Source organism: Notamacropus eugenii, chromosome 6 (assembly GCF_028372415.1).
Source record: "Notamacropus eugenii isolate mMacEug1 chromosome 6, mMacEug1.pri_v2, whole genome shotgun sequence".
NCBI lineage: Eukaryota > Metazoa > Chordata > Mammalia > Diprotodontia > Macropodidae > Notamacropus > Notamacropus eugenii.
The window spans coordinates 35397577-35425155 of record NC_092877.1 but is presented as its reverse complement, the minus strand read 5'-3'; the positions used below and the strand labels follow the sequence as shown (position 1 = coordinate 35425155).

The following is a 27579-nucleotide window of genomic DNA, read 5'->3' as shown; positions in this document are numbered from 1 at the left end:
GTGACCAGGGCCTCTACTCCCTTGTGACCAATAAACAGCACTTTTCTTCATCCTGGAACGGTGACACAGAACTGAATATGGGCAATGGAGCTGCCAATCAGCACCAGGTATATCCAGTGCCAGCAAAGAGTACCCTGTAATCTCTTTCTGATCAGTTATCTGATCCACTTACCTTCTGTGGGGTGAGAGCTCCTGAAGCTGCCAGGACTATTGCAGGCACTGTTGCAACCACCATGTGTGGACTCTAGACAGGACTGAACCCTAGTACAACAGATTTCTCCTGCCATTTCCCTTTTTAAAATTTTAATTTTTGGAATAACACTTTATTTTTTCCTCAATTACATGTAAAAACAATTTTTTAAACATTAATTTAAAAGTTTTTTTGAGTTCCAAATTCTCTCTCTTCAACTCCTGCACTCCTTCCTTAAGATGGCAAGCAATTTGATATAGAATATACATCTGCAATCATGTAAAATATATTTCCCTATTCAGGAAGAAAAAAGATAAAAAATAAAGAAAACAAAAAATAGTATACTTCTATCTGCATTCAGACTCCATCAGTTCTTTCTTTGGAGGCAGACAGCTTTTTTTTTTTTTTTTAACCATAAGACCTTTGGAATTGATTTGAATCAACACATTGCTGAGAATAACAAGTCATTCACAGTTGATTATCATTCAACTGTTACTGTGTATAATGTTCTCCCAGTTCTGCTCACTTCACTCTGCATCTTTTCATGTAAGTCCAGGTTTTTCTGAAAGCATCCTGCTCATCATTTCTTAAGCATAATAATATTCCATCACAATTATATACCACAATTTATTCATACCACAACTTATTCAATCATTCCCTAATTGATGGGCATCTCCTCAATTTCCAATTCTTTGCCCCTACAAAAAGAGCTGCTATAAATATCCCCTCCCCCTATTTAAAAAAAATCTCTTTGTGATACAGATCTAGTAGTAGTATTGCTAGGTCAGAGAGTATGCACAGCCTTATAGCTCTCTGGGCATAATTCCAAATTGTCTCCAGAAAGACTGGCTCAGTTCACAATTCCACCAATAGTATTTTAATGTCCCAATTTTCCCATACCTCCCTCCACATTTTTCATTTCCCTTTTCTGTCATATTAGATAATCTGATAAGTATGAGGTGGTGCCTCAGTGTTATTTTAATTTATAATCCTCTAATCAATAGTGATTTAGTGTACTGTTTTCACATGACCAGAGTTTTGATTTCTTCATCTGAAAACTGCCTGTTCATATCCTTTGACCATTTATCAACTGGGAAATGACATATTCTTGTAAATTTGACTCAGCTCTCTTCAGAAATGAGGCTTTTATCAGGGCAACTTGCTGTAAAAATTGTTTCACAGCTTTTTGATTTGCTTTTAATCTTGGCTTCATTTGATTTGTTTGTGCAAATCCTTTTAAATTTAATATAACCAAAATCATCCATTTTGTATCTCATAAGCTCACTATCTCTTTTTTGGTAATAAATTCTTCCCTTTTTCATAGATCGGGGAGGTAAACTAGTCTATGCTTATGGTATCACCTTTTATGTCTAAACCAAATATTCATTTTGATCTTAGGCTGGTAAACGGTGTGAGATGTTTGTCTATACCTAGTATCTGCTAACCTGTCTTCCAATATTCCTCTTGGTTTTTGTCAAATACTGAGTTCTTGTCCCCAAAGCTTAGGTCTTTGAGTTTATCAAACTCAAGATTACTGAGTTCATTTACTATTGTGTACTGGGAACCTAACCTATTCCACTGATTCACCACTACATTTCTTAGCCAGATTGCTTAGACGATTTTATAATTTTATAATATAGTTTGAGATCTGTCACTTCTAAGCTTTCTTAATATTTTTTCATTAATTTCCTTGTTATTTTTGACCTTTTAGTCTTCCTGATAATTATTGCTATTGTTTTTTCTAGCTCTTTTTTGGTAATTTGATTGGTATGGAACTGAATAAGTAAATTAGTTTATGCAGAATAGTAATTTTTATAATATTGGCTTAACCTACCAATAAGCAATTTGATATTTTCCCAGTTGTCCAGATCTGACTTTATTTGTGTGAAAAGTGTTTTGTAATTGTGTTCATCTAGTTCCTGGATTTGCCTCAGCAGGTAGTTTCCCAAGTATTTTATATTGTCTACAATTACTTAAAATGGAATTTCTCTTTCTATCTCTCGTTGCTAGACTTTGTTGGTATATATAGAAATGTTGATGATTTAAGTGGGTTTTTTATATACTTCAACTTTGCTAAAGTTGTTAATCACTTTCCCTAGACTTTTAGTTGATTTTCTAGGATTCTCTAAGTATACCATCATATTGTCTGCAAAGAGGGATTAGTTATGTTTCTTCATTGCCTGTTCGAATTCCTTCAATTTCTTTTCTTCTCTTATTGCTATAACTAGTGTTTCCAGCACAATATTGAATAATAGTGGTGATAATGGTCATTCTTGATCTTTGATCTTATTGGGAAGGCTTTTAGCTTATCCCATTACAGATAGGCTGGCTGATGGTTTTTGAAAGATACTATTTTTCATTTTAAGGAAAGCTCCATTTTTTCCTATGCTTTCTAGTATTTCTAATAGGAATGAGTGTTGTACTTTGTCAAAAGCTTTTTCTGCAGCTATTGTGATAATCATAGGATTTCTGTTGGTTTATTTTTTTACTGATATGGTCAATTATGCTGATAGTTTTCCTAATATTGAACCAGCCCTGAATTCCTTGAGTAAATCCCACTTGGTCACAGTGTATGATCTTTTGATATATTACTGTAATCTCCTTGCTAGTATTTTATTTAAAATTTTTTACATCAATATTTATTTGGGAAATTGGTTTACAGTTTTTTCTGTTTTTACTCTTCTTGGTTTAGGTATTAGCACCATATTGTGTAGTAAAAGGAACTTGGAAGGATTCTTTCTTTGCCAATTTTTCCAAATAATTTAGTTTTTTATTGGAATTGATTGTTCTTTAAATGTTTGGTAGAATTCATTTATGAATCCATGCGGTTCTGGGGACTTTTTCTTAGGAAGCTCGTTGATGATTTGTTCAATTTTTTTTTTTACTAAGACAAGGCTATTTAAGTGTCCTATTTCTTCTTTTAACTGGTTAATTTATATATTTTTATATTCATCAATTTCACTTAGCTTATAAGATTTACTGACATATAATTGGGCAAATAGCTCCTAAAATTGCTTTAATTTCCTCTTCATTGGTGGTGAATTTACCCTTTTCAAACCTTTTTGGTTTTATTCTTTCTCTTTTTAATCAAATTATCCAATGGTTTATCTATTCTATTTTTTCCTTAATAAAACTAACTCCTAGTTTTATTTATTAGTTCAGTGATTTTCTTACATTCAATTTTATCAATCTCTCCTTTGATTTTCAGGATTTCTGACTTGGTGGTAAACTGGGGATTTTTAATTTGTTCTTCCAGTTTCTTTGGCTGTATGTCCAATTCATTGATCTGTTCTTCCTTTATTTTATAGATGTAAGCATTTGCCCCTAAGTACTCCTTTAGCTGCATCCCATAAATTCTGGTATGTTGTCTATTGCTGTCATTGTCTTTAATTACATTACTGATTGTTCCTATGATTTGTTCTTTGACCTACTCATTCTTTAGGATTAGATTATTTAATTTTCAATTAATTTTAATCTTTCTTTCCATGGCTCTTTACTGATTATAACGTTTACTGTATCCTGGTCTGAAAAGGATGCATTTAATATTTAGAATTTAAACAAAATATTCCTGGGAATTTTCATTCTGAAATCTCTTTTGATTCTTTAGATTTCTTTTTTCTTTTTTGTTTTTAGGATATTAGGGCAGTTTCCCTTGATAAATTTCTTGAAATATGATGGCTCTTATTCTGGTTGTGGTTTTCAGGTACTCCAATAATTCTTAAATTATCTCTCCTTTTTCTATTTTCCATAGTAGTTGTTTTTCCAGTGAGATATTTCACAATTTCTTCTATTTTTTTCTTTCTTCGCATTTTATTTATTGTTTCTTGATTTCTCATGGAGTCATTAGTTTCTATTTGTCCAATTCTAACTTTTAGGGAATTATTTTCTTCAGTGAACTTTTGTACTTCCTTTTCCAACTGGCCTACTTAACTTTTTAAGGAGTTCTTTTCTTCAGTGAATTTTTGTACCTCTTTTTTTTAAAGCTTTTTTAAGGTGTTGTTTTCTTAGTATTTTTTTGTGTGTGTCTCCTTTACCGAGTTGCTGATTCTTTCTTGTATCACTTTTTTTCTTTTCTCCACTTTTCCTCTGCTTCCCTTACTTGATTTCAAAAATCCTTTTGTACTCTTCTGGGGCTTGAGACCAATTCACAACTTTTCTTTGAGGCTTTGTATGCAGCTGCTCAGGTTTCACTTTCTGAGTCTGTGATTTGATCCTCTTAGTCACCATGGTAACTTTCTATTGTCAGGTTCTTTTTTGATGTTTGCTTGTTTTCCAGTCTTCAATATTAACTATGTCAAAATTGGGCTCTGCTCCCAGGGTGGAGAGGGCACTGCCCCAGGCTTCAGGTTTGTATGATACTGTGTTCAGAGCTAATCCTGGGGGTCTGTAGGTTTCAGTTCTTCCAAGGTGGTACGATCTAAAGAGAGGTATGGTCACTATTCTCCTGGCCTGTGCTATTGTCTGTGAGCAATCACAAGCATTCTTTTTCATCCTGGAAGTGAAACCAGGGTTTCTGCTCTTTCTAGCCTTCCTCCTCAGCCTGGGACCATGACCTAGAACCACACAGACAATACAACAGAACCTTGCACCCAGTGCCAGCAAAGGGTCTCCTGTAATCTCCTTCGGACAAGTTTTCTGACTCCCTTACATTCTGTGGGCTGAGAGCTTTGGAAGCCACTGAACCTAATTCTGTCACCACCAAGTCTACTGGTGGCTTGTAAGATTGCTGTCTCTACTGGATTGTGTTCTACTCTCACTCCAGTAAGACAGACCTTTCTTGTCAACTTTCTACATTATCTTGGGCTGGAAAATTGTTTCACCTTGTCCTTCTGTTGGTTCTCCCACTTCAGAATTCAGTTTGCTTGGAGAAGAATTTGGAAGAGCTCAGCAGAGTCCTTGCCTTTACTCTGCTATTTTGGCTCTGCCCCACTCCTGCCAATTTCTTAAGCTTTCTTAGGCTGAAAAAATGTCTCATTTGATCTTTTGTTGATTCTAATACTCCAAAATTTGATTTGAGGAATTATTTTAAAGTTGTTTGGAGGGGAATGTTGGGAGAGTTTGGCCAATTGGCTGCCCCAATCCATTATCTTGGCTCCACCTACTTCATTTGTTTAGTTTCAACTTTTTTCCCTTTCTCATATCTCTGAGGAGAGATATAGGGAGACATACATTGGTAAATGTTAGTTATATAAAAATAAGACATCAACTGAATTTGAAATGTACCATATATTTTTTTTAAATATTAAATTAAAAAGAATAACCAGGCTCTTCTATACCTCTATCAATTATCCATTACTTAAGCCCTGCTGGGACTTCCTTCACCTAAGTCTGGCCTATGACCAGCCCTGCCTAGATGCCAGACCCCATAAAACAGTCTAAGACAGACTGAGAAACTCTCCCCCTCATCTCTCTTCTCTTATTCATATTTTCTCCCCTATCTTTCTAGAAACCTTGGCACAGACCTATACTGGAACCCTAAACAGCAATCAAATAACTGATTTTCATCATGTTGACACCCAACTTGACATCTGGTTTATGAGAATATAATTCTCATCATGTTAAATATCTCTTTATGCCATATATATCTTTGAAATTCAGATGGTAGGACACTTTAAGCCGTCTGACAACAACTGTTACAATGAAAACCCTGTATCTTGTATAGTAGCCCCTAAATCAAGGAGCTACACTAAAACTAGCACATTCAAAAGACCATAAAAGCTAAATTCAAGACTATAGTAGTATATGAAATGAACAACACTGACTCACAAAAGGGTGGTCATTAGTGGGCTTAAAAAACTTCCACATATATAGCAGTTTTACCCCACCAAGGAATTCCTGAAGTAGTCATAAGGCTGCCCAAACATTAAGGAGATGAATGTACGCTAGAGGGAAGGCATGGCAAGAGGCCTTTGTTGGTAGATAGGGTGATGGAAGAAGAACCAAAAACAGAAATAAAAGAAAAAAAAACTAAGCCTACATTAATATGGTTATGGCACCAAAATGAGTTCGATATGTATGTAATGTACACACTCAATACTCTCTTAGGAAAAGTGAAAACACAGACCAAATCCACTTAAGTACAATAAAGACAAAGGCCAAACTAAAGGGCTTTAACCAGGAGTTTTCATAATGCTGTGATTGGCAGGAAAATGAGTTTAAAAAATGTGAACTATTTCAATGTAGGTTGTGGAGTACCGTCTGTAAAATCATGCAATTTATAGTCCCATAGCTTTAAACCAGAGCAAAAAGATTATCATCAGGAGGCTGCTTTTCAGTTTTGTAGACAATAAATCACCTCATTTGGTACTGTTAACATTCCTGATTTGACTAAATCAACAGGCATATAACTTACATTTTTGAAGAGCTGCTCTGCAAGTTCTCTGATATGCTTTATCATTTTCAGAGGGTTACTTTCTTCAACTTTAATTCTCTCCACTTCAAAGGCTACCAACTGAAGAAACAAAAGCCAATGACCCAATTTCAACACATAGCATCTATCTCCTACATATTAAAATGTACAAGAATCTCACATTATTTACAAATTTAAAAACATAAAACTATGATGCTAAAGACCTACTTCACTTTGTTCTGTGGCTATTATTCAGGCTTTAGGGTTCATGGCATAGAAATGTTATGGTCATTCTGGGTGAAAGTCATGGGAAGTCAAATAAGAATCACTAGCAAACCACAAGAGATCCCACAAAGTGGAGGGGGCTGCTTCAAGAGGCAGGGGGCTTATCCTCCTGGCTTTCCAAGGACACATGGGATGACCATTTGTCACATTCCTGGTGGCCAAGATTCTCTTCTAAGGATGCAGAGGTTGTTGAGTTTTCCTCCAACTCTAAAGTTGTGATTCTCATCTGTATCTTCCCAAAAACCGTTCTGAAGAATCCAACCAATGTACCTGAGGCTGCTCTCTAGATATCCTAATACAGTGGGGATCCTCATATCAAACAGTATTATGATGATATACTGGATTTGTCACATTACCCTTTAAGAGATAAACGTGGAGCCTGAGAAAGGATCTGCCCTTTCATTTAGGGCTCCCCAGTAGTTCTCAGAGGAGCGAGCTTGATAAAAATGAATACATTGTAGCTATTGATGAATAACAAACTAGGGTGCCTAGTAGATGAGTTTGAGATTTTCAGCATTGATCACTTAAGAGATTCTACCCTGAAGTTTGCTAGTTATATACCAATGTATAATTTCATTCCAATAAAGGTGGTAAAGGTATCAATTTATTATGACTTTCTAAACAAAAAATTCTGTTCGTGTATTAAAACTACTTTAAAATTTAAAGCAAAATTATATCAAGTAATTTTAAAATTTTATTTTTATGAAAAATCATCAGTTCCAATGACGTGTGTTTACTACTCCTAATACATACTTCATTACTAAATATTCATAAAACTCCTCAGATAATTAAAATGGAAAACAAATTAAATTATGCTCAAGGTGTATAGTAAAAACTATTCAAGATTTATAATTGCATTTTATCTAGACTTGTGATTTCATTGGTGTAGGACACTACCTCCACCAATGTAGATTGGAAGTGCTCTGGGATTTATAGTCAGAAGAGAGGTCAGGTGACTTAGTCACACAATCAACAGATGTCAAGTTGGGGTTTTAACTCAGGATTTCCTGACTGAGGCAGATTTATATTCACTGTGTCATGCACTTCTTTCTTAAGATACTAAGTTGTTTTTTCAAATGTACTTATAGTAATTATTTTTATTAGACTGAAGATTTTAGAGAAATCCCCTTCCTTTTCACTTGTTATACTTATTCTGTATAAAGTATGACAGATCAGGGCCTCTTAACTCTTTTTGGATCATAGACCCCTTTGGAAATCTGGTGAAGCCTATGAACAAAGCCTCAGAACAAAGAAGTCTTTTTAAAAGAAATTCCTAATTGAAGGAAATGTTAGATTTTAGCTTGAGGTTAGTGAAAATAATGATGTGCTTTTTCCATTTAAGTTCATGTACTGTCTAAAATCTAGTCACAGACCCCTTGGGGAATCTGTGGACCTCAGGTTAAGAACCCCTGCCCTAGATAATTCATACCTCATCAAAGAGATCACAGGATCTGTATGGAGGCCCTCTGTCTGACACAAAGCCTGCAAATGCCATTCCATTAAGCACCTTAATGAGGAAATCATTTTCAACCAAACCACGTTGTCCCAAGAAAGCTGTCTGTAGAATAAAAAAATGTGAAACAGGGAGACCAATTAATAACTTCCAAAGGTACACAAGGACAAAATATAAATATAAAATAAAGTACAAAACTATCAAATTTCTTCAATTTTAAAGAATAGTTGATAGGGTGTCACACACTATGTTGTAATCCCCAAAATGCTACTTCAGAGGCAGAGTGGTACTGTGGAAGAACACTGGATTCAGAGCTAGAAGAACCAGACATGACCATTTACTAGCTAGGTGATTAAAGGCAATTCCTTTTCTAAGACAGAGTTTCATCAATTGCCACCCACAGGGCAGACCAGGTAGACAAGCTGGAGTAGCCAAGCCCTCTGAGGGAGAGACAGGAGGCAGCAGATGCTAGGTGAATCAAATAACCCCCACTACTCTGACCACAGTCTCCTTTCACCCTCTGATAGACACAGCATGGGACCCACCCCAAAGCCTTGGGAACAACAAGGCTTCCAGTTCAGTGTCCTCAGTGATCATGCTGAGCAGCAGCCCCTGAAAGATGCAGCTTGGCCACTGTTCCTGAAGGGGCTGCTGCCACAGAGCCTAAAGAGCCTGAAAAGAAAGTTCTTGCCATCAAAATCCTTGGCACTGTCAAAAGTTTCACCATCAAAAACTGATATAATTTTATCAGTAGAAATACAATGAAAGAAGAGGCATTACCATGTGCTTTGCCACTTAACCCTAAGGTCTGTGGGGCCCTTCCATCTGACCTGCCTCTGAAACCTTCATAAATGCCACCTCCATTAGAATATAATCTCTTTGACAGCAGAAACTGTCTTGCCTTTCTATTTGTATGCCCAGCACTTAGCACCACATTTCCCAGATAGTAAATGCTTAATAAATGATTCATTCACTAATCCTGCTAAATGGGAATCATTCCACCTGAACCATTCTCTGGCAGATTTCTTGTAAGGATTCAACAAAATAAAAAAATGTGACAGCTTTGGTAGCACTGCTCAAGGACACAGTGTTTTTAAGAAGAAAATACCTTAGTGACTCTAAAATGATACAGAAATGTGAGCTATAACTCTCTGAAATAAAATGCCAAATGAAACAAATATTTATAATATGATTAAAAATGGAAACATGCTTCTTAAAAAATTGGATTTGATAATATGCATGAAAAGGAAGTAAGCTCTGTCCAATGTGGACAGATAACTATGGAGCACTCTAAGGCACAGGATGACAACATGTCTGAACTGAGAGGGGTTGCAGGGATCACCGCGAAGATGGAGATGAGGATCCTTGTGACACAACCTGTAACACAAGGCTGTTGAAAACACTGAATGGGGTAAAGTCTATAAAAGCTTTGTAAATGATAAAGGTTATTGTAAATGTCAATGAAGTTTTTTTGTTATTAACATCTGTGGGGTCCAAAATTGTGCAATCTGCAAGAAAAGCCACTGAGGCAGAGCTCCAAGCCAACAGCACTTTATTAAAGGGTTTGTGGCTCCCAGTGGACCTCAGATTTTCCTCATGATCCTCATGAGGATCCTCATGAGACTGCTCCTTTCCCCAGGGCCTTACTTTTGTAGGACTTGATACTCAAGCATGCAAAAGAGGCACAGTAAAATACAAAATATTATTGGTTGATAGACCTTGATTCTGATCTTCTAGGAGTGCCAGAAATGATGCATTAGTTTGGGGGGGGAGGTGTCACAAGATGGGCAAGGCAAAGGTCATCTCTAGTTAATAAGTGGTCATAATACAGTCACTTTCTCATGTTGAACAAGAGAGGGTGGTTCAAAGGCACAAATTGGAGGACTTGCCTTATCATGCTACCCATGCTAGGCATGGACATAGAATTTGAGCATAACAGGGTATATGTACCTTTGTCATCATTCCTGTGGGTGCCCAAGTGAGCTTCCTAACTGGAAAACAAGTGGTGAATGCTGAATTAAAGTCTGAAGCCTACTATAAAGGCTTACTATGAAGAAAGACCTACCTTACCTAATTATCCCTATATGACTTATACAAAATATGTATTAGTGCATATTTTTTCTTGTACTGATTGTAAGATGACTGGTTAAATGCATTATATTACTAAACGAATATATCACTAATAATTGCTAATAATCATTACCCTTTATGGAATCCCACTGAACTGATTAATACTTATTGGAATGGAGTAGGGCTCCGAATGAATGACTTCCCACACATCATTGTCCAACTCTCTTGTTCCACAGAAGAGGAAACTGTGGTCCACAGAAACACTTAGTCAAGATCCCAGTCAGTCAATGGCAGAACTACGAGAACTCAAGTCAACCTGGTTTGTGGTCAAATACCCTCTCACTACACTGCACTGCCTGTTTCTTCCATTATCTCACATTTAACTGTTCTCTGGTTATCTCTAAAAGGGGAGCAATTCACTTTCTTTTCACAGGCTGAAAGGTTTGTTAATGTTAGTTACCTTATGAAAGTGTATGACTGGCTCTGCATGGATTCTGATAAGCTGTAGGCAAGATCTGTAGCCTTGGAAAAGCTGTGCAAATAATCTAAGGAAAACTGCTCGCACTTCTTTATCCTGAAAACAAGAAGGGAGAAATATTAGGCTTTATTGAAACAACAAAAAAAGTCACAGAATCAATGAGTGGGAAGAGACCCGGGAATCATCTGGCTTCCTCCATGCAGGGTTCCCCATGGAGTAGCTCTGAGAGGTGGTTTCGTCTCTGCTCAGCACTTCCAAGATGGCAACTCACAGTCCAGAGAGACAGCCCCTCCTTCCATTTGGGTTCCCTGTATTACCCACTGAATATTCTCCATTCTCCATTAAACAGAAGCTTCAGCATTCTTTCCCTTGTCTGTGAGCTAAACTCTTCCTTCAACTTGTATCCAACAATAACACTAAAAACTTCCAAACCTAAAAACTAAGAGAAACTGTCAAAGTTCTTCTGTGGAATATCTAACTTTTTCTATATTAATGAAGTGATGACCAAGACTTCTTTTTGGTAAATTATGTTTTCATAATCATGGTATTGTTTAAAATAATATTTTATTTTTCCCCAATTATATTAAGTTTTAAGGTCCAAATTCTATCCCTTCTTCCCTCCCTCACCTACCTCCTTCCTGAGGCAGTAAGCAATCCGACATAATTATACATGTGCAATAATCATGGGAATTTCAGAACTAGATATTTTATCTAGAGAAAGCAAGTGAGGCTTAAAAGTAACATGCCCAAATTCACAATCCAACTTTTGTTCCTATTATAGCCAATGGTCAGGGCTTTGGACTCCTGGGATAGTGCTTTTTTTTCTAGCTACCCTGTGAGAGAACACTGTGATGCTTACCTAGTTGAAATTAAGGGAGCTGAGATCCCAATTCCTTAAATATTTTCAAGAAAAAGTTTCTTTTAAAAAATTACTACAAAAAAATTAAAATTAAATGATAAACTTACTAGCATTTTTGAGTGTGATAGAGCTGTCCGTGGTGGAGGGAATGCATAATCTGCTACTTCTAGGTCTGGGTGCAAAATCTAAAATAAATATATTTTAATAAACAAGTTATCCTAATACTGTAGAAATACTTTTCTGTACACAGACAAAATGATAAAATTCCATCAATAGGCACCATCTTGCTAGGTAAGAAATTTTCAAAATTTAACAAGAGCTAAGTCACTCAATTAGATGACACACAAAAAAATCTTTGTCCTTTTTGGCACAGTGATTACCTGTTTCAGAAACTGAAGTAATTAGGAAAGGTGATAAAGGATGATACCGATTTGATGGGCAGGATAAATGAATAATTTATCTCTTGGAGAATAAGCTCTCCAAGCTCTGTTAAGATGTCTTAACAATCTGGAATTATGTTCAAAGAGTTATTAAACTACCCTTTGACCCAGCAATACCACTACTTGATCTACTTCCAAAGATGATTAGAGAAAATGGAAAAGAATCCATATGTTCTAAAAATGTTTATAGCAGCTTTCTCTGTGGTGACAAAGAACTGAAATTGTAGGGATGCCCATCGATTGGGGAATGGCTGGCTGAACAAGTTGTGGTATATGGTTATGATGGAATACTACTGTACTATAAGAAATAATGAACTGGTTGATTTTGGAAAAACATGGAAAGCCTTGCACAAAATAACGAAGAGTCAAATGAACATAATCAAGAGAACACTGTGCACAGTAAAAGCAATAGTGTTTCAAGAATGATTTTGAGTGAATAAAATAATTCTATTATAAATACCCAAATGAACTAGAAAGGACATAAGAAAGATGCTATCTGAATCCAGAGAAAGAACTGAGGAACAGAAGTAAGTAGAAAATAATTTTACATATGTATACCTATTTGTGTCTAATGGTAGCTATCTTGAGGGTAGGGGAGAGGAGAACCTATACTTGACAAATTTGGCTAAGAAAAAAGACATAAAATAAGAGCACATTTATATAGTGCTTCAAGATTGGAAAAAAATTTATATCCATACCCAGCATTTCTTAAATACTAGACACTCTGCTGGGTGCTGGGAACATAAAGACAAAAATAAAGCAGGCTCTGTCCAAGGACGTCACACTTGATTGAGGAAGATGACATGCATACAGAGGTCATTTTTTTCAAGTGTAGGTGGAGAGGAGCCCCAAGCATTAGGGGGATCAGAATAGTTTTCAAGGAGAAGGTCATGTTGGAGCTGAGATGGAAAAAAAACTAGGAGTTTTCTGAGGTCAAACAGAAGGAGAGTCTTGCAGGCAGGAGACAGCTGAGGCAAAGGCACAGAGGAAGGACATAGATGGACAGGCACAGGAAAGGGGCTGGAGGGCAGGTGTGTGTAATAAGACTAGAAGGCAAAGTTGGAGTCAGGTTGTGAAGAGCCTTAAATGCTGAAGAGAGAAGTCTGCACTGGACCCTGGAGTCCCTAGAATTTACAGAGTACAGAAAAAACATGGTGGGACTTGTGTTTTAGGCAGCTATATGGATAGTCAACTGGAGAGGGGAGAGACTTAAGGCAGGAAGACAAAGTAGACAGCCTCTGCAAAAATCCAGGGGGAAGTGCCTAGGTCTGGAACAAGGGTGCTGGCTATATGAATAGAGAGAACCACCAGGTGTGAGAAAAGCTGTGCAGATTGAAATGACAAGATTTGGCAACTGACTGGATGAGTTGGGTGAGGTGTGTTTACATATAGGATATTCTCTGATTTGATCCCCACATCCCTGTGATTATCATCTTCACTTACAGATGGGGAAACTGAGGGTCAGCAAGGTGAAATAGCTTGCCTGGGATCACAGTAAGGGTCTGAGGCTGGATTTGTGTCCAGGTATCCCAGACAGCAATTCTAACTCCATGCACTGTGGATAGTTGTGTTATACAACTATTTACTTACTAATATTAATAATTAAGAATCTAGAAATCATAGTATTCAACTGAAGAGGTGTCCAATGTCATTACATTCCCAACTATATGATTTCTACACAGATTTTGCAAACAAAATCGCCATTAAAAATACGACATACCAGAGAAAGGGCCATTTGTGTCTGATGTAGCAGTGGTTCTGGGAGTGGAGAGAGGTGAATACATTCAGGGATTTTAATAGTGCCTCCATCCAAATCAGCAATGATTACATCTAACTGGAGGAAACAAAAATAAACCAAAACTGAAACTGATCATATGTTAATGTAAAAATATAAATTCATGTACTATGAAATTTATTCAATTGGACTTCATTATTCAAAATTACTAATCAATTAGACCAAGGTCCTAGATACCCTGCTAAAAATAAGCACATGGAGTGGTATAATTGAAATAGAAAAAGAATCTACCTAATTAAGAAAACTTTCTTTCAAGTATTTTAGGTTACCATTAATCAAACTGGTATTCTGATAACCTCATGTAAAAGTTCTTCATAAAAGTCCTACTCTAGAGTCTCATGGTAGCATGGAAAGGACGCTGGATTCTTGAGGTCTATGCCAAGGTTCTGCAGGTTCACCCAAGACAGAAAGAGGTAGGATACAGTCCTGGAGACAAAATGTATGCACCATTCAATGACCAGCTAGGCTCCCTGCAATCTCTACTGGCGGCATGAGTACATGCATTGATGAGACTGTAGAACCAGTGAAGTACCAAAGAATAAATCTCATTTTATTAGTTTTTCCTCCACATCCTAACATATCAAAATCTTTCTGAATTTTCATTTCTAATACACTGATTTGTCTTCTTAGTTTTTTGTCACCTGTCTTTACAATTGTGTCATCTACAAACTTAATATGAAAATGACCTCTTGAAAGGAAATCACTGCTGGTCAAAGATAAGGCTTTTGACTCTGGCGCTTTTTGTGCATAGTTTCACAGAGAACTTGTAAGATAAAGATGATATGAGGGCACTTTTCCAGTAAGAAAGTCTTGATAGAACCTTTGAAATACTGGATAGATGAAAAGCAGGAGTTGAGCTACTTTCTATTTTCTGTTATTGCTACACCATCTCTGTTAATATCATTTGCAAGATTCAATCAAATAACTACTTCTTGCCAAGCAAAAGTGACTTCAAATGAAGACAGGCAGGCATCTCACCTCAGGTGGGGACGCAACAAGCACATAAAAATGTTTACTACGTTCTAGGGGCTGCACATGAGAATAAAAAAGCTTTTAGAGTTGACAATGTGTTGATAACTAGGATTTTAGCCAAGGAACTTCAAACTCATCTTTTTTAATGAATCTGATGGCGGTCATGATTGTTGTTTGTCTGTGATATAGATAACAAGATATCAATTTTATTATACCAATAGTGATAACACAAACTTATTATTCTATGTGAGAAGAAATTCCTTCAATGAATAGACATTTCTAGTAGCACTGATTCTAGCTGGTGTAAGGGAATATAGACAGTTCTAAGTTCAAGTGAATCCTATCATCCTTTCTTATCATGACCTTTTTTATTGAGAATTAAACTAACAGGAACATCCTAACACTAGATCAAAGGTATCATCGGAAACAAAGAGATATGGTATAATTTTTTAATAACAATAGTAACTGTAAATGTGAATACTTACAAGTTCATGGACTTCGTTTCGAAAGACAGAATGAACTCCAATAATGAAAGGTGTTGGTGAACTCAGAACTTCCAATAATTGGGCCGGAAGAATAGGGATATAAGGATAACTAGGAATAATTTTTGAAAAATCACATTAAGTATATATTCTCTTTTTCATTTTGCATACATTTTTCTTTATAATTTCTTCAATATGGTCCAGAATTCTATCAGTGACAGTGTTTAAAATTATGAGTCAGTTTTGTTGTATAGCCTTCAGCGAGACAGACACGTTTAAGTGGTTCAGATTTAACTATACTATTTAGCTGAAATCCCTTCACAGCCTTTATAGTCAGTAAGAATATATAAATTGACAACAAATTTGGGGGTCAGTTGCTAAAAGCTCACCTATATTTAAGAGGAAACATTAAAGACTCTAGTGCTCTGCAAGCATCACTAAGTCTCTGGAAACTGGTGGAATGAAAGAGAACCTTATTTTCTGTGAGTACGGCACAAAAGAGGCTGAGGACGTTTTGGATTCCTGAAAAAAGAAGAACATAATTTTACCACATGCATGTGCATACCTCAAACACAATGCCAATAGAGAACTGAGAGATTAAAATGACAAGAAGGAGAAATCAGTGCTCTTGGAATCACTGTAGGAAAATATGTGGCCCAGTTCTAAGTGGCAGAAAGTCAATGAATCTGCTGACTTTTTCAAATGGTCAGTTTGGTTTGTCTACATCCTTCAAATCAGTATAACACTCACTATTTTTTTTTTTATAGTCTGGATGTTCTCTATTTTGCTTTCTTGAATTTAATTTCCACAATCTAGTCTATGTTTCTGAATAGTGATAACCAATGTTACTTTAAAAAAAAAGTACATAGAAATAATGATGCTTCTTTACAGGCCTGGTGTATTAGCAGATTAAATGAGAGAGATGACGAGAGGCTTTTTTAAAAAATGCGTATAGTAGTAGTAGTGGTGGTGGTGGTAGTAGTAGTAGTAGTAGTAGTAGTAGTAGTAGTGACAAAAGGAATAAGACTCAGAAATGGTCTTAATAAATCAGCAAATTAGAGCAAACTGAACTCTTTGAAAAATGGAACCACTCTCATTAAAAAGTATTGATAGAAATATTTTCCCTTTTCCACAGCCACCAGGTGTCTTTCTTGGAGGGCTTCTAACTGAGGGCTTCTCCATGAAATCATTTCTTTTCAAATTTATTCTGAATGTGGCTGTCAGGTTACAGTTCTAATCAGAACATGTCCTTTTTCTTTCCACCTCACGCTGAAAAACTTTCATTGTGGTTCCTTCAATCCCTCTCTACTGCCTTTAAAATAAAAACCAAACAACAAGACAAGTGCTTTCATATATAACTGACTGGCCTACCTCCTTGAACACTTCCTTGTTGTTGTGACAGAGGCTTGTGTAGCTTAGGTTACCTAAGACGGATAACTCATAGAGGAGAATTCTGACAAAAAGTGATCCACTGGAGAAGGAAAAGGCAAAACTTTGCCAAGAAAACCCCACAGACAATACTCTATGTTTCATGGGATCATAAAGACTCAGACACGACTGAATGACTGAACAACAATAAGAACAAGAAGTTGGGCATGTAAATCATAAATAAACCAACCTATCAATCAATCAATCAATGAAGTGCTTTTATAAGTAGCTGGGAGTGTAAACCATAAACAAATGAAACAACCAACTAACTCATAAATAATTTTAAGCAATTTAAAAAAGAAGATTCTGAGCCAAACAGAGCAGGCCCAGAAAACAGCTGAAGAACTGAGATGAACCACAGGGAGAATCAGCCTTGGGAATGATTTGTACGGTAAATACTCTTCACTGAAGGAGAAAAGTGTGAAGAATGCAAAAAAGGAAGGATGATGGAAGGAAGGAAGGAAGGAGGGAGGAAGGAAGGGAGGGAAGGACGAAAGAAGGAAGGGAGGGAAGGAGGGAGGGAGTGAGGGAAGGAAGAAAGGAAGGAAGGAGTGAGGGAGGAAAAGGAGAGAGGGAAAGAAGGAACGAAGGAAGGAATAAAGCATCTATTAAGTGCCTACCATATGCCAAGCTATGTGATAAATGGTTTACAAATATTTTATCATTTGATCCTCACAACAACCTTGAAAGGTAAATGCTATTATGATTCCCATTTTACAGCTGAGGAAATTGAAGAAGATTGAGTTTAAGTGACTAGGGCCTCATAGTTTGAAAATACCTGAGGCTCTATTTGGATTCAGATCTTCCTGACTTTAGGCCTGATGCTTCTCTACTGCACCTCCTGCTCCAAGCAAAATAAAACAAAATAAAAACCAGTCATGCTGATATTCAAGGTTTTATGCATTTTGGTCACTACTTTTCCAGGCTCATCTACTGTCATTATCCTCTACACTCTTTAATATTCTAATCAAATTTGAACACACCCTGAACTTTCCTTCATTCCCACCTTTCTTTAGGTTGTCTCATCTGCCTGCAATGACATTCTATCTTTCAACTTCTTATTTCACATACCTAATTTCTATTCCAAAGTCCAGTTCAAAAACTATCTCATCCACCAAGTCTTTCCCCAATTGGAAGAATCCTCAAAGCACTTTGTACCTCTTAGGATTACAAGTCTAGACCTAGAAAGGACTCACATGGCATCTAGTCTAACTTCCTCATCTTACAGATAAAAAACTAAGGCCCAGGAAGTTTTAAATGACTTGCCCATGATGACACAGATAGCATGCTTCTCTAAGAGAGAGGACCTGAACCCTGGACTGCTGACTTCAGAACCAGAACTTCTGTAATACCAACTCTCATGCTGGGGAAAAACACTTTTATGTGCTACCTCTGCTACCTCTGTCTAATCTCTCCTAATGTACTGCAAGATCTGTGAGAACAAATGTGTTTTTGCTTACTTGTATACAATACAGAACCTAGTAAGGGTCCTTGCATGTAGGCCCCTCCAGGTCAATAAATATCTATTTAACGAATGAAAGTACTGATTGGTTATTATACGAAATAAAAAAATGTTTAAAAGATACTGTCCCTACCCATTACTCAAGGAGATGAGTAATTAAACCTACTGGCTATAATCAGGGGAATCCTGCTCTCTTCCCATCAGGTGACACTTAAATTTTTATACATTTCCTGTGATAAAAGTATTTTCACTTTTTTAAATAAAAGTTTCTTTTTTTCTTTTCTGTGATGATGGTCTGGTTTCATGACCAATCAATACACTGGAAAAGTAAGAAAACACAGTTTGCAATACCTGTGGATCTCCCCACTCTGCGAAGGGGTAGGTTGGGAGCACCCTCTCATAGCTTTTCTTTCAAAATAAGCTTGTTCTTTGCAATTTTTCAACATTAACTTTTTTTTTTTACATGTAACTGTTCTTTGTATCTACACTGTTGTAGTTATTGGCTGTTTACTTCAACCCGCATGAGTTCATGTAGATCTTTCCATGCTTCTCTATATTCATCACCTTCATCACATCTTACAGCAAAGTAATATTCCTTTGCATTCATGAAGCACAATTTGTTTAGCCATTCCCTAGTCACTAGGTATCATCTTCAGTTGTAATTCTTTGCTTTCATAAAAAAGGCTGCTATAAATATGTTGGAGGGGTATAGGGACTTTCTCCTCCTATCAATTGCTTCTTTGGGATAAAAATCCAGTAGTAGAATCCCTGAGTCAAAGGGTATAAACATTTTAATCACTTAATTTGTGTAACAAATTGCTTTCCAAAACCTTTGTACAAATTCACAGCTTCACTAACAATGTGATAGAATGCCCATCTTTTCCATAAAATTTCCCAACTTTGACTACTGCCATTTTTTGGCAATTTTTGCCAGTCTGCAGGGAGTAAAGTAAAACCTCAGAGTTATTTTGATTTGAATTTATTTTATTAGTGATTTGGAGCATTCTTTTATGTGGTTGTAAATAGTTTAAAATTCTTCATGTGAAAATTAAATGTTCATGTCCTTTGACCATTTATCTATGGGGGAACTATGATTATCTATCTATCTCTCCATCTATCTATCTTATGATACTAAACCTTTATTAGAGAACTTTGATAGCAAAGATTTTTTTTCTCTATTTGACTGCTTCCCTTCTTATCCCAGAACCACTACTTTTGTCTTTGCAAAAGCTTTTCAGTTGCAAATAACCAGTTATCTATTTTATCTTCTGTAACTGCCTCTATTCCTTATTTGGTTTAAGATATTCCACTTATAATTGTGAGAGACATATAATCTGATTCTCTTCTCATTTTTAATAATATAATCTTGAATATTAAGATCATTAAGATATAAAGATTTGTTTTTTGAAATGAATTTTGTTAATATTTAATCAGGTTCTATAAAATACCCTATTGATAATCTGATTGGTATAGTACCAAAACTGTAAATTCACTATTATACTTGCACAGCCTAGCGCAAGCATTTAATATTACTTCAGCTACCCAATCATTCTTTGCTGAAGGAGCCCTTTGTAACTGAATCTATACAAGTTGTTGGTGTGTCTGCTTTGGCAGACTGATCTCCAGATACTTTATTCATTTTGCAGTTATTTGGAATGGGACTTGCTTTTCTATGGTTGCCTCTTAGATTTTAATGTCATATAGAAATGTAGGGGACTTTGAAGTATTTATTTTGAGGCCTGCAACACTGTCATTATTTGTTGTCTTGATTAGTATCTTTGTTGATTCCCTAGAATTTTCCAAATACACCATCACATCAGCAGCAAATCAGTCTTATCTCCTCTTTATCTACATTCAGAGCTTTAACTTCTTTCTCCTGCCTTACTGCTGTTGCTAGCATTTCTATAACTATCTGGAACAAGAGTAGGGAGAGGATGTATCCCTGCTTTACTCCTTTATGTTATGTAAAAAGTGTTAGTGCATCCCCATTACATATGATACTTGCTTTTGGTTTCAAATGAATTTTTTTAATATTAAAAAAAGTTCCTCTCTGCCAGTATTTTGTAGGTTGTTTTTTTCTTTTGCATAAATGAGTGTTGTACTTCATCAAAGACCTTTCTTTTTCTATTACCTATTGAGATAACCACATGGGTATGGACATTTTGGCTTTGAAAATGATTATGTTGATTGTTTTACTAATGCTGAGCCATCCTTGTATCTATGGTATACATCCAACTTAGTCATGATGAATGATTTCTTGGCTAAATTTAATTCAATTTTTCTTCCTTTGGTAGTTTTTTCCACAGCTAGATTTATTTTCTTTTCAGAGATTGGGTTATTTAAAATCTCTATTCAGTTTTCTGTCAATATGGGTGTTTCATATTCGTAGAGGTATTTTCTAATTTTTTTGTACATTCTCAGTTTTGTCAGCATGTAATTGTGCATAATACATTCTCATTATTCTTTTTATTTCTTCTCCCATTTTATAATTTACTCCAACAAAAACAACAAGGAACAAGCATCGATTCACCTCTAGAGAAAGTATTGTGAAGTTTAGTCCATGACATCTGAGGCCTGTTTCTCCACCATCATTTTATTTGATTTTTGCTTTTATCCTTGTCTCCTCAAGGTCATTTAGAATCTCTTCATGACCTTTCTGTTGCTATTTTGTTGTGGTCCCCTGTTATTTATTTCTTTAAACTTCTTGTATTTCTGTTGTGTTTAAGGTGTTTAAGAAGCATATAGCTTCCCTAGGTCTGGTTTTCTTGTAAAAATGTTTCAAATGATTTTTCACTATTGAATAGCCAACATTTCTAATTTACGGTTGGGCTCACATTTGTAGGTTAGGTCATTATGGACTGCATCTTGAGCTCCACTGCTCCTTAGAACATATTATTTCATTCCCTCTTACATTTTATGGTGGCAGCAGAACAGTCTTACAATTTGATTTTTTTCCTCATCTTTGAAGGTCTTCCTCCTGATCACTTGCAGAATCTGTTGTTTCTGAATGGAGTTATTAAATTTAACTGCTATATGTCTTAGAATTTGCAGTCAGGTTTTTTTTTTCCTGGAGGTGATCTATGATTTTTTTCAATTGACAGTTTGCTTTCCTGTGTTCAAAATTTCTGGAAAGTTTTCTTGTATTATTTCTTCTATTGTGGTATTCAGGTTTTTAAACTTGGGTTCTGGGAGACCTATAATCCTTAATTTGCCTCTACGTATTCCATCTTTGAGATCATTATGTCTTGCTTTTATGGAAAGCATGTTTTCTTTAATGCTATTATTTTTTATTTCTTTTCTTCTTTGAGAGGAGGATATACTGTTTTTCACTTCAGTATATTTGTATTTATAAACATTTATTCCACTCTTTATCCTCTCTGTGAGATACCACTCTGGATACAAATTTTTCTATTCTGATCATTATTTCTGTGAAGGCCACAGATTATATTGTCACAATATTCGTTTCTGTTTCAAACCATTCAAGAACATTGTGCTGTGGTTCCATTATCTCCTCAACATCCACAGAATCCTCTATCTCATCAGATTTTGAATGATTTTCGTTTTTTTCTAGTATTAACTCAGAGATGTCTAAACTCGCTTACTAGATCTAGAGCCCATATTTCTTAATGCTGTTAATATCTTTCTTGTTGGTTTACCTGAAGATATCTGACTTTTTTTCTTCCTGAAATATTTGGTAATTTCAGGTCTCTACACCCTGTCCCCCTTATTTTTTCCTATTGCTCAGTTTTTGATTCCTTCCCTTCTGATGGCATTTCCCCTATGGTTGGATCTCAAAGCATCTAAGCCTCCTACCATGCTGGGCAATTTACAGTTCACCAGCCTTAACTGTCTGTTCCCAGTGACTTCTGGGAGCACAGAACTGGCTTCCGCTTGATTCTGGGCCCTGTTGTGGAATGCTGCATGGTTTCCTATGTGTGTCCTGCTCCACTTCCTTTGTTCCTCAGTTGTCTAATCCCACTGGCACAGAGTCTTACAAAGCTACTATCACAACCTGAGCAAATTTTTGCTTTTTGGACTTTGAATCTTTGTAAAATTAGAAGAAGGGGAGAGGGCATCAGAGGATGGAGCTGAGTACTATAAGCTAAGACATATGCACTACGTTGTTCCTGAAGAGCTTTGCTATGACAAAGAGTGTTGCCACGTGGCTACTGGAGCTGGAGCAAATTTCTGCTATTCTGGAGTTTGGCTCTCCATTGCATTAGAAGGAGGGAAAGGAGGTTAGAGTATAGAGACAAATTATTTTCTAAGACTGTGGGTTGACCTGTGCAATTCTGTTGCCTGAAGCATCTTGGGTGATATGGGAGAGGAAGCTGTTGCATGATACTCATGAAGGTTAGGAAATTTTGGCCTTCTCTGCTGTTGGTTCGTAAGATTTTTATCATATTTGGGTTTTTGTGTCTTAAACAGTAGAGACAGTTGAAACTGCTTTATCTCTCTGTATAATTTCTATTTCAGAGAAAATATTTAGTCTTACTGGTCATGTGACATGGAAGTCCTACTTATTGAATTTTTCTGGATATTTAATATTTTATTTTTTTCCAAATTACATGTAAAAACAACTGTGAATCGGCCAAATCACTATGGAAAATAATTCCCAATTATGCTAAGTAAAGTAACTAAAATGACCATCTGCAGAAATCTCAGTGCTGGACACATATTCAAAGAAGGCCAAAGACAGAAAGGTTCCACATATATCACAATATTTACAGCAACACATTTTTGAAGTAGTAAACAACTAAAAACAAAACAGACTGCCTGTCACTGGAAGCATGGGTGAATCATGGTACATAAATATAAGGAAACATTACTATGCTATAAGAAATTTTTATTTGAAAGAATTCAGAAAGGGAGACTTATGGGAAGTGATGATGAATAACACTGAAAACACTGACAAAATTGAAAACAGGAAACACTGACAATGATTAAAACAATATAAACAAAAAGAATAAACACCTCAGACTGCAGAAGTGGAGAAGAGTTGAGAAAATACATCTCCGTCCTTTTATTGTAACAGTGGGAAATTATAGGTGTAGAATATTTCATGGTCAGATATAGAGTTAGTTACTGTGGCTGAACTATTTTTTTCCTCTTTTAAAAAAAACCCCAACAAACCTTTGTTAGAAAGAATACACTGCTGGGTAGGAGAGGAAAAAGAACATTTTAAAAAACTAGTAAAAAATAAGTAAAAACAAATTTTTTAAGAAAAGAATGTGTATCTCCATAAAAAACCCCAAAAATTATAGTTGTAAAAATACAACTTGAATTTAATGATCTACAGTGGCCACATTCTACAAGTTCACTGGATAGTGATGACGTTATTAAAGTAAACAATTCTCACAGCAAGTTGTTTGCAACTAACTAGGGCGCTGAAATGTTTAACTGATACCGAAATGAAAGCATATTTGGGATAGTTCTTAAATGTCAAAGCACACTGATAAGCAATTAAGAAAATTTTAGGAGCAAGAAAACAGTTTAGAAAGTTATTTCAACTTTTGATTCAATACAGAATACTTCAGTTAATCAGTTCTCAGAGGGAGCTTCCTATATATATACAGTTTGTTAGATTTTTTAAATGGAATTTGAGAGTTAGAGTCAAGTAAGAGAGCATTTTTCTTTCTTCCCAGTCTTCTGATACTAGCCTATGAGTCCTTCCACAATCAGTGGAAGTTCAACTTAGATGAATTCTTACTTTAAACTACTGAGCAGTGCCTCCTATTCTGGTCATAGGGTATCCATATCTTCAGCACACACTCTACTCAACTTAGAATGTTCTCCCTTCACACCATCTAAGTTCCTCTCTCCTTTGAAAGCCCAATTCAGATACTACCCCCTTCATAGCCTTCCCTGCTACCCTCAGACAAAAATATCTCTCTGACAAATTTTTTATATTCCTTTGTACTGATTTCATGTTTTCCTTTTATCAAGATTATTTGCATATTTTCCTTCCCTTGCTATTGTAAGCTAGTAAGAAAGATTTGTATCTCTAGAAATTGACAGAGTCCTATATTGGAAGGTAATTAATAGGTGATGTAGTTGAGCAGAAAGTGCACTATCACTAGAGTCAAAGGAACCAGATTCAAATTCCACTTTCCAGTACTTACTGCCTGTGGGATCTTGGGCTGATTCTCAATCTCCCAGGATCTCAGTTTTCACATCGGTGAAATGAAGGAGTTGGATTGTAAAGTCCTTTCCAATTCTGGATTTATGACCCTTTGATCTTAAGTGCTGAATTTTTTTTTATGATGTCCTGAGTCAAAGGCAGTGACCAAGGAAACACTGGAGCTAAAGAAACTGCAGCATCAACAAGAGACAGTGTCTACAGTAAAAAATTTGGAAATATCATCCTCCAAAAAGGTAACGATGATAACAGCAGAGCTCGGAAAGGCACAAGTTATTCCACTGGTGAACAGCTGCTGTCTCCCATTCCTGCAATGGTCTTCCTCTCTACTTCTGACTATCATAACCTTATCTTCCTTCAAGATTCAGCTCTTACTTGCTGTAGCAGGCCTTTCCTCACCATTGTGTCCTTAGAGAAATTGAATTGGATCAGGATCTCCTGAAGATTCCCTGCCTCAGCATGACCTCTAAGTAGTTTCCAAAATGTGGTGCTTCAGCAAAAAACTGATGCCATTGGTTAAAGAAAGGGATTTGAAACTGTCAAGAAAATAATCGTGGCTATGGTTGTACTAGAAACTTTAATTATGTGTTTCCTTCTTCTGGGGCACAACAAATGTTCTGATTTCTTACGGACCCCAAATTCTCCAACTATCTTCATTATGTGTATTACAAGACAGAAAAAGGTTATTTTATTTTTTTTATTGCAGTTGCATGGAAACCGCTTGATTAGTGACAGCAACATTGTAAGGAAAATGACATTAACAGTCACACATTTATGCTTTTAAGCATCAGATTCTGATACTCTGAGTTTATAAAAACAGCAACAAGCATTCATTCCTCAGCAGAAAGACAATTTGAGAGGTTCTTCATCCCAGGACTCTCTCATGGTCATAAACTTACTGTTGTAAGCTGTTCACTATTCTGATCCAAGAAACAGAATGTTCTCCTTAAAAGATACTACTTAAGAGAACAATTGTCAGAAGCCTTGGTTCTTTCTTCTTGTGCCTTTTCAAACTTTACTTTCAGCACCACAGAATCTTTTCATCTCTGCTGCAAAAGCTAATCCCACTTCAAAAGTCATTACATAATTTTAATTGGTAGGAACAGGAGGAAGGACTAAGGGAAGCAGATAAGGATGTGAATGGAATGGTTCCTTTTCTATCATACTAAAAATTTACATGTTGAAATGAAAATTTCTTTTGAATAGCTAGTTACATGGCACCAAAAGAATTTTTTATAAAACAGGAAATGCAAAATAAATGGGACATTAAAAAATCATCTAGATACCCAAATTCAACTCTGAATTTAATGTGACATGAGAACAGGGAGTAGCTTGGTCTGGGTCAGGCTCTAGTGTTTCTCTGCCACTGAGGAGTCTAGGCCAGCTATAGTACCCTCTGTACTTGGGTAAAATGAGCAACTCAAATGATCTCTAAGGTTCCGTCCACTTGTAAGAGCCTATAATACTTTAGTATGAAATACAGCACAATAACTGAGTCACATAGGGTCGAATTCCTAAGATGAAGGAAATATCATAAACACTGAAAATAATCACTTGGCATTACATTCAAAACCCAAGTAATTCCACTAAAATTCACAGAGGAAATAATAAGGACTTTAAAAAAAATTTGATAGAGAACAAGACGGGAAGAAGATGAACAGTCCTGTAATGACCACTGACAGAGGCAGAATGTTCAGACGTGGAAAAACAATTCCCTATCACAGCAACCCTTAGAAAGGAGAAAGTACCCAAGAGCTGGAACACACAGGAAAGAAAACTGGTCCAGAAGAGGAAAGCCTCAGCAGTGTCATCTGTTTCCTGTCTATGGGCCATAAAGCTTTCCCCCAGATACTGAACTCTGAACCTAGTATAATAAGGGCTTTAAACAAAACAACAACAAAAAAACCAAAACAAAACAACAAGCTGCTGCTGACTGTGCCATTTCATACGAGCAGCCCAGCACAGGTCTAAGAACCTGAACCCCAAGAGGGGTCATATTAAAAAGAAAGACTTTATGTGTTTACCACACGAGACTCAATCCTGCACATTCTATCTTCTAAAACAATTTAGGACCATATTTGCCAATTTTTTTAAAGTACCACATTAGTCTCAAACCTACTAAGGTATGTCTGTCATGGTCTTAAAATCTAATGTATGAAAGACAATATTTGATACATTTGGTTTTCTCTTCTTCATAGGCTATGCAACCTTCAGGTTTAAAAGATCTTTTTATAGAAGTAAAAAACAAACAAAAAACAGTGGGAAAATGGAGCAAAGATCCCAATCAGGTAGGCCTTACAACTCTTGCCTCTCTCCTGTTTTAGTTTTCATTTACAAAATTTAGGATTAATCAACCAAGCTACAAATATTTATAGCATTTACAAATAATAATGATGATAAAAAGCATTTATGCAGGATTTACTATGTGCCTGGCACTGTGTTAAAGTGCTTCACAATTATCTCATTTGATCTACACAACAACCCTGGGAGGCTGGTGCTATTATTATCCTCAGGTTATAATTGAGAGAACTGAAGAAAAAGACAGTAAGTGATTTGCCAGGTCACACAGCTAGTAAGGGTCTGAGGCTGGATTTGAACTCAGGTCTTCCTGACTTCATGCTCTAGTAAGAAACATGCTAAAAAGCTCTTGGTATAAATCTCGACCACAATTTAGTTAAATATAAATACATGAAACAACCTATTGAAGGCTACAAATCCTCAATATTTCCAGTCACATATTACTTATGTATTTTGTGATGATATGAGACAGTACCGATAAAAAGTTGTTCCAGGTATAAAGTAATGAAGGAAGCTGCAAATGAATTTGAATAAAGTTGACTTTTCATCCTCAAATATAAGATTCCAGTAGAGGCGTTCTGGCACAAAGAAAAGAATGCAAGAGCTGTAATATGAAGTTCTGGGTCTGAATCTCTGAAATGGGTCTGCCATTTATAACTGTATGACCTTGGTCAATTCAATTAACCTCTCTGGTTCTCAGTTTCCCTCTCCACAAAGAAAGTGTTAAAACTAGATGATCTTTTATGTCACTTCAAACCCCAAAATCCTACGAAATTTAAAAATCAACCAACAGAATCAATGAAGAGGATAATAATATTATATAATGTATATGAAACTACAAAATCAACAGATTTCTGTATATTACTAACAAAAACTAGA

At 36.0% G+C, this 27579-nt stretch overlaps 1 protein-coding gene across 12 annotated transcripts in view; it reads right to left on the bottom strand.

Moving 5' to 3' along the window:
- The window catches only part of SBF2 (SET binding factor 2), a 500875-nt gene that overhangs the window by 234679 nt on the left and 238617 nt on the right, over positions 1 to 27579 (bottom strand). For all 12 annotated transcript variants that reach the window (XM_072619459.1, XM_072619460.1, XM_072619461.1 and 9 more), the window contains 7 exons: positions 15763 to 15895; positions 15377 to 15485; positions 13845 to 13958; positions 11792 to 11869; positions 10808 to 10921; positions 8254 to 8382; positions 6543 to 6641 (listed from right to left, as the gene is read on the bottom strand). In XM_072619459.1, the coding sequence (XP_072475560.1) occupies positions 6543 to 6641; positions 8254 to 8382; positions 10808 to 10921; positions 11792 to 11869; positions 13845 to 13958; positions 15377 to 15485; positions 15763 to 15895 (776 nt within the window). The remainder of the gene's footprint in view (positions 1 to 6542; positions 6642 to 8253; positions 8383 to 10807; positions 10922 to 11791; positions 11870 to 13844; positions 13959 to 15376; positions 15486 to 15762; positions 15896 to 27579) is intronic.